This window comes from Cebus imitator, unplaced genomic scaffold, assembly GCF_001604975.1.
Source record: "Cebus imitator isolate Cc_AM_T3 unplaced genomic scaffold, Cebus_imitator-1.0 Scaffold87, whole genome shotgun sequence".
In the NCBI taxonomy this organism is placed as follows: Eukaryota; Metazoa; Chordata; class Mammalia; order Primates; family Cebidae; genus Cebus; species Cebus imitator.
Window position 1 is genome coordinate 1,621,507 of NW_016107402.1, and position 7,941 is coordinate 1,629,447.

The 7,941-nt window shown below is 45.8% G+C and overlaps 1 protein-coding gene across 1 annotated transcript in view; it reads right to left on the minus strand.

The window, feature by feature from the left end:
• HMGCL (3-hydroxy-3-methylglutaryl-CoA lyase) overlaps positions 1 to 7,941 on the minus strand; it is a 20,640-nt gene extending 12,699 nt beyond the window's left edge. Inside the window, 4 exon segments of the mRNA XM_017534541.2 lie at positions 1,427 to 1,568; positions 2,260 to 2,367; positions 5,601 to 5,684; positions 7,811 to 7,941. Coding sequence (XP_017390030.1) covers positions 1,427 to 1,568; positions 2,260 to 2,367; positions 5,601 to 5,684; positions 7,811 to 7,900 — 424 coding nt within the window. The 5' untranslated portion in view covers positions 7,901 to 7,941.

Sequence of the window (7,941 nt, forward strand, 5' to 3'; positions counted from 1 at the left end):
GTGATCTGCCTGCCTCAGCCTCCCAAAGTGCTAGGATTATAGGTGTGAGCCACTGCGCCCGGCCAAAAAACTTTTCTTAAGGTAAATGTGACGTTATGTGAATGTTGTGGGTTGAATTGTGCCCTCCTAAAAAGATATGATGAAGAACTAAAACTCAGCAACTCAGAATGTGACCTTATTTGGAAACAGTCATTGCAGATAAAATGAGTTAAGATGAAGCCGTACTGGAATAGGGTGGGCTCCTACTCTCATAGGACTGGTGACCTTTAAAAAAGATGGCCACGTGAAGACACAGAGACCCAGAGAAGATGGCCCTGGGAAGATGGGGGCAGAGACTGGAGAGATGCATCTACAAGCCAGGCAATGCCAAGGACTGCCAGCCACCACCAGACCCCAGCAGAGAGGCACAGGACAGGTTCACCCAGAGGCCTCAGACGGAACCAATGCTGCTGACACCTTGATTTGGGACTTCTGGCCTCCCGAACTGTGAGAGAATACATTCCTGTTGTTTTAAACCACCCAGTTTGTAGTGCTTTCTTATAGTAGCACTAGGAAATAAACACAGTAAAATTCTCTCAATTAAAAAAAACAACAACTTTGACTTTCCCCAAGGAAATCACCACCACCCTATCACCACCCTGGAAGTCACTCTTGAGAAAAAAGCTTTTTTTTTCCTCTTGTTCTGTCACCCAGGCTTGATGACTGCCCTTCAAGATTTCAGTGTGGTCAGCCATCTAGGAACCAAGAGACATTGCCCAGTCATCACCAAGAGCAGGCAGAGTTCAGTGGTGCTATCATGGCTCACCGTAGCCTCAAACTCCTGGTCTCAAGCCATCCTTTGCCTAAGCCTCCTGAGTAGCTAGGACTATGGGTGCAGGCCATCACAGTCAGCTAACTCAATTTTTTTCTTTTTTTTTTGGTAGAGACAAGTCTCCTTATGTTGCTCAGGCGGGTCTCAAGCTTCTGGCCTCAAGCTAATCTGTTTCTTCAGCCTCCCAAAGTGTTAGGAGTATAGATGTGAGCCACTGTGCCCAGCCAAAAAAAAGCTTTTGGCCTAAATGCATAAGCAACATCTCCAAAGATGTTCTTGTCTAAAATTATAAGGAAGTTGGCAGATGCCAGCAACTAATGTTGAAACCCTTGTGGAGAACTTGGTTACCTTTCTCTAAAGAAGTGATTAACCAAAAGAGCTAACATTTATCAAGCAGTTACCTTTTATCAGGCTCTTGCTAAGCAATGTACATGCATCCTATCTTCTGAAATGCTCCCAATTTCAGGTACTATCATTAGCCCTAGTTTATAGGCTTGTCAACAGAGTAGTGAGTGGCAGGGCCAGGTCTGCCCCAGGGTCTGGCTGACACACAAGTGTTCAGATGGACATCCCAGGACAGGGGACTGAGGCCCCAAGTCAAAGCAGGGACCAATGCCATCAATCTCATTTCAGGAGCTCCACCAACAAGCTATCCTCTTACCGCTGCCTCAAAGCCTTTCAAATTTGGGACCAGGACTGGGTAGTTGATGCCAGGAAACTTCTGAATGCCCTTCAAGACTTCAGTGTGGTCAGCCATCTAGGAACCAAGAGACATTGCCAAGTCATCACCAAGAGCAGGCAGAGTTCAGTTAGAGAAAACCTTTTCATCACAAAACCTCTGTTCTCCAGAAATCTTAGATAATAATTCCTTCTGCAGAGCTAAGTCTCCCCAATACTTTTACTGTTTGACTGCTGATGGGCCAGAAGGGCCCTTGGTTTGGATGAGATCCCAATTTCTCCATATGGCCCATACTTCCAGCTTTACCTATGCAGAAACAGCAGGAATACTACCACCAGCCATTTATTGAGAACGTACTCTGGGCCAGGCACTGAGCTCAGCTCTGTGTTAAACACCCATTTTGTAACAGGAAGTTTCTTCTCCACTTAACTATCTTTGTGAAACAGGAGTTGTCAGTCCTCCTCTTTTACAAACAAAGAAACTACATAGAGGTTTTAGACTTTAGCGCTAGAAGAATTCATCTCTAACATGAAGAAGGGAAAGGCCTTAGCAATGTCACTGAGAAAGTCAGAGCAGAGCCAAGACAGGACCCAAGGGCCTGAATCCCCCAGGTCATGTTCTTTTGCTGCAACACAGTGCTATGAATCACCTGAGACCTCTCAAAGCCAGGGGCTTGGAAACCTATGTTGTCAACTTCTACTTGCTTCAAAGGCAAATGCAAAACTTTTCATCCCTGGAGAAAGGCCTCTTACTGAGGGTTAGGGCTCACCTGGGGAACCCACTTAGGAGACACAAAGCTGGTGGCTTCTATAACAGAGAGTCCTGTTTCAGAAAGCATGTCTATCAGCTTGATTTTCACTGGAGTAGGTACGATATTCTATAGTGGAGAAAGAATCACCAGGTCAGCAAAGTTAGTAGTAAAACAGCCTCAGAATGCAGTGCTTGTTAGTTCAAAACTACAGATAATTTTTTGCAGTGGATGCAGCTTCTCACCAGAAAAGGAGTTATTTACATAGAAACATTTTTCTGCCATGTAGGCTTTGCCTTCAGTAAATGTGTGTTAATTTATAATCCCTTCATAAACAAATTGAGAGCAATGTGTGATGGCCTAAAAGGGCAGAGATGACTAACCCTCTGGGGGGTATGGGATGGGGCCCCCAAAGTATCACACCCTTCTTTCTTCTGTCTGCCAACTGGCATAGGACTTCAGCCTCATGTGTTCAGCATATAGCTTCTTTCTCTTCCTCCCCACCATATCCAGTCGCTCACCAGATTCTATGAATTCCTCTTTCCAAATTTACCATCATTATCCTGTATCATGGTATCACGCCACTAACTCATCCTACACAAGAATCCTCCTAAAACGCAGCCTCCAATCTTTCATTCTCTTGCATCAAAAGCTTTCTATAGCTCCCCAGTACTTACAGGATTAGACAAAAAATTCTAAGAACTCCAAGTCCAGCCAGACACAGTGGCTCACGCCTGTAATCCCAGCACTTTGGGAGGCTTAGGTGGGTAGATTACTTAAGTTTAGCAGTTTAAGACCAGCCTGGATAACATGACGAAACTATGTCTCTATAAAAAATACAGAAATTAGCCAGGCATGGTGGCATGTGCCTGTGATCCAGCTATTCAGGAGGCTGAGGTGGGAGGATTGCTAGAGCCCAGGACGTCAAGGATGCAGTAAGCCATGATTGTGCCACTGCACTGGGTGACACAGAGCAAGAAACCTGTCTCAAACAAAAAGAACACACATAAAAAAACTCCAGGTACTTCTTGCTAGGTCCTCCCCTCACCTGCCTTCTTCAGTTTCTCTCCTACTACTCTAACTTAATCTATGGCACAATTTTTTTTTTTTTTTTTTTTTTTTTTTTGAGATGGAGACTTGCTTTGTTGTCCAGGTTGGAGTACAGTGGTGCAATCTCAGCTCACTGCAACCTCTGGCCTCCCAGGTTCAAGCGATTCTCCTGCCTCAGCTTCCAGAGTAGCTGGGACTACATGCGAATGCCACCACACCCAGCTCATTTATTTTAGTTTCACCATGTTGGCCAGGCTGGTCTCAAACTCCTGACCTCAGGCGATCTGCCTGCCTCAGCCTCCTAAAACACCAGGATTACAGGCCTGAACCACTGCGCCTGGTCTGACAAATAATGTTTGAAAACCCTCCATGTTCCAGCCATTGTGCTAGGTGCTGGGGATATAGTGGTAAGCAGAACAGATGGGATTCTGCCCTCCTGAAACTTACACACTATTGTTTCCAACAAGCACTCACTATTAAAGCTAGGGTGGACATGCTAAAAACAAGAAAGAAAAAGAAAAAGTTTTCTGGACCGGGCGCGGTAGCTCAAGCCTGTAATCCTAGCACTTTGGGAGGCCGAGGTGGGTGGATCACCTGAGGTCAGGAGTTCAAGACCAGCCTGGCCATCATGGTGAAACCCCATCTTTAAAAAAAGAAAAGAAAAAGCTTTTCTTATTGAAAAAATAATCAGTATATGATTCTTTCAGAAAAACATGCCCAAAACAAAAGAAAACTACCATTAGAACCTTCCAGTGACAACATTATTAAAACCCTCGTGTGTAACTTTCTAGATCTGTGCAGTCCAACATGTCACTGGTCACATGTGGTTATTTAAATTTAATTAAAATGTTTAAAAATAAAAATTCAATTCCTCAGTCACACTAGCCACATGTCAAGTTCTCAAGGGCCACTTGGGTCTGGTGGCCATCACATGGAAAAGCTCAGGTCTAGAATATTTCCATCTTCACAGAAAGTTCCATGGGAAGTGTTGGTCTAGATCCTAGTCTGTATAAATGCTCCCATATGTATGTAAACGTTTTTCTTACATAAAAGTGTTAAGATTAAAAGCTACATGGCCAGGCACAGCGGCTCACGCCTGTAATCCCAGCACTTTGGGAGGCCAAGGCGGGTGGATCACCTGAGGTCAGGAGTTCGAGACCAGCCTGGCCAAGCTGGTGAAACCCTGTCTCTACTAAAAATACAAACATTAGCTGGGCGTGGTAGTGGGTGCTTGTAATCCCAGCTACTCAGGAGGCTGAGGCAGAAGGACCACTTGAACCTGGGAGGTGGGGGCTGCAGTGAGCTGAGACTGCGCCACTGCACTCCAGCTTGGGTGACAGAGGGCGACTCCGTTTCAAAAAAAAAAAAAATATATATATATATACACACACACACACACACACAAACATGCGTGCATGCAGTATATGTTTTTGTTTGGAGACAGAATTGTGCTTTCCAAACAAACCAGTACGGTGGCATGATCTTGGCTCACTGTAACCTCTCCCTCCTGGGTTCTTGTGCATCAGCCTCAGTAGCTGAGGTGTGTGCCACCATGACCAGCTATTTTTTTTTTTTCTTTTTCAGTAGAGACAGGGTTTCACCATATTGGCCAGGCTGGTTTCAAACTCCCAGCTTCAAGTGATCCACTGCCTCAGCCTCCTAAAGTGCTGGGATTACAAGCATGAGCCACCACCATACCCGGCCACACACACTATTTTATAACCTGCTTGAGCCACTTAATATACACCTATATTATTGATGGCTTCATATATCTCATTTTATAAAAAGTCCATAATGTATCTAACCCAATTTTCCTCATACTAAACATTTAGGTTGTTTCTAACTGTTCTGCTCTTACCAGCAGGTTCATAAGGAACACCCCCAAGGTTAAATCTCTGCATTTGGTCTTACTACCCCACCCCACTGGGCTGTGGACCTGGGAACACCAAACCTGTTGCACCACCATTCAATTTAATGTTTGGGTTTTTTTTTTGGTGGCTGTTTTTAAATAAAATGGAGTCTTGCTGTGTTGCCCAGACTCATCCCAAACTCCTGGGCTCAAGCCATCCTCCCACCTCAGCCTCCCAAGTAATTAGGAATTACAGGCATGAGTCACCAACCCAGCTTGCCCCACCATTTTAGATCATTTAACTGTCACAGGTGCGTGTCCCTGTCTGGTCTCCTCTTCTCTTCCCTAACTCATGCAGAGGAATCACGTCTTGCATAGCTCTGTCCACTGCCATGGCACCTACTACATGGAATACTCAAAGCAAATGCTTGAAAAACCTTTTTTGGCTCATTTCCATCTTTACCTTTTCATTTTGTAGTCCATCTCGGGGACCAACTTCCACAATTTTCACCCGCTTTGGTAAAGTGCCCATAGATGAGGTGCTGACCTTTGGTTTAAAAGAGGAAACAAAAAGTATGAGGAAGAGATTGCCATAATTCCCAGGAAGACCAATATGAAAGAATGGATCTATCTTCACTAATAATGAGACAAGAAGAAATATTTCTCACCATTTAAGTCACATTTGGTCTGTTTCAGAATTAAGAACAAAAAGAATATTTCACTTAGTAACAGGAACAAGCAAGAGATTCACGCTCCCATTACAGGTTCTCCCTGAAATTCAGACTCATTTTCTACTCCCTACCTGACAGCTCTATTTACATCTCTCCAATGTAGCCATCCCGAAACAGAACTCTAATTTCTCCTAAAGCCTGGCTGACTCCATCCTTTCCATCTCCATAAAAGGCATCACACGTATCCTATTGCTTAAGCCAGAACTTGATTCATCCCTTTCACCTATTCACCATGGCTTATAGGACTCTATATGCTGCTGTATGTACATTAGAAGTAGTTTTATTTTTATTTATTTTTGAGACAGAGTTTTGCTCTTGTTACCCAGGCTGGAGTGCAATGGCACGATCTCGGCTCACTGCAACCTCCACCTCCTGGGTTCAGGCAATTCTCCTGCCTCAGCCTCCTGAGTAGCTGGGATCACAGGCACGCACCACCATGCCCAGCTAATTTTTTGTATTTTTAGTAGAGACGGGGTTTCACCATGTTGACCAGGATGGTCTCGATCTCTTGACCTCGTGATCCACCCGCCTCGGCCTCCCAAAGTGCTGGGATTACAGGCTTGAGCCACCGCGCCCGGCTTCTTAAAAATATATTAATATCTACTATTGTTTAATTTTCTTAACTTTCCAAATTGGAATTGCCATCTTCATTTTACACATGAGCTGCTGGTGCAGCAGGTGAATGGACTAGTAAAGACATTAACTGACTTTCTCAGCCGGACTCAGTGCCACGAGTGTATAATTTTTCCCTCTATACAGCTATAACTCCTTCTCAACTCTCTAAGGTAAAAATCACACCATGGACTGATAACTTATTGGGAGCCAGAATACTGCCAAATGCATTACTTAAATTTTCTCTAATCTCCAAAACAACCCCAAGGGAATGTTGTCCGTTTTACAGATGAAAAAACTGAGGTTTAGAGAAAGTAAATACTATGTCATTAAGCCTAGAAAGTGGCAAAACTATTGGGACATCCTAGCTTCACCTTTTATTTTGACTGTTTCTTGCGGAGCAGGGTTACCCAACCCATAGGCGGTATGCCCAGAGCAGCCTTGGGCTTTAGCCAACACAATTTATTCAACTCTTTTTTTTTTTTCTTTTTGAGACGGAGTTTCGCTCTTGTTACCCAGGCTGGAGTGCGATGGCACGATACCGGCTCACTGCAACCTCCGCCTCCCGGGTTCAAGCGATTCTTCTGCCTCAGCCTCCCGAGTAGCTGGGATTACAGACATGCGCCACCATGTCCAACTAATTTTTGTACTTTTAGGAGAGACGGGGGTTTCACGATATTGGCCAGGCTGGCCTCTTATCTCCTAACCTCGTGATCCACCCGCCTCGCCTCCCAAAGTGCTGGGATTACAGCTGTGAACCACCGCGCCCGGCTATTCAACCCTTTATACAGCTACCTCTCCTACACTTTTCCTCTGTTGAAAACAGGAGAGGGGAAAACATCAGGATCGAACAGGATCAAAGTGGAATTCCAAGGGAATCACAGCTTGGCTCCGTTCAACTCGAGTCCCGCTGGATACACTGTGATCGCTCCCCAAGCGTCTCTAAATGCGACAAGAGTTGGAAATGCAGGCGAAGGAAATGGAAGGGTGTTTGTGATTTTCACTAATGAAGAGTTGGAGAGGTTTGAAGCACAATTAGAGGGAGAAAGGGGCCAGGGTCACCAGAAAGAGCCCTGGGCGGGGAATCAGGACGCCTAGGATGGCGTCCCAGGTCTCCATGATCCACCACCTCTCCGGGCCTCAGTTTTCCCATCCCCTTCAAAGGATTTGGGGGGGAACAGGGAGGGTCCAAGACTCCAAGGCTCTCCCGACTCTGGCCTGAGAGCTGTCCGGCCTCGCCTCTAAGAGAGCAGCCACCACGGGCCAAGCCTCCGACTCTGATAGTGAAAGTGCCTGCAGGGCCGCCGCCTCAGCGGCCCGGTACACTTACAGCCCGGAGGAACATCAAGTCCACCAGCCGCTGCGGAAACGCCTTCATCATTGCTGCCATCTTGGCCCAGCATTCCTCGCGGCAGCCCATCTGGGCCCCACGTGACCGACGCCCAGCCGGATGGGCGAGGC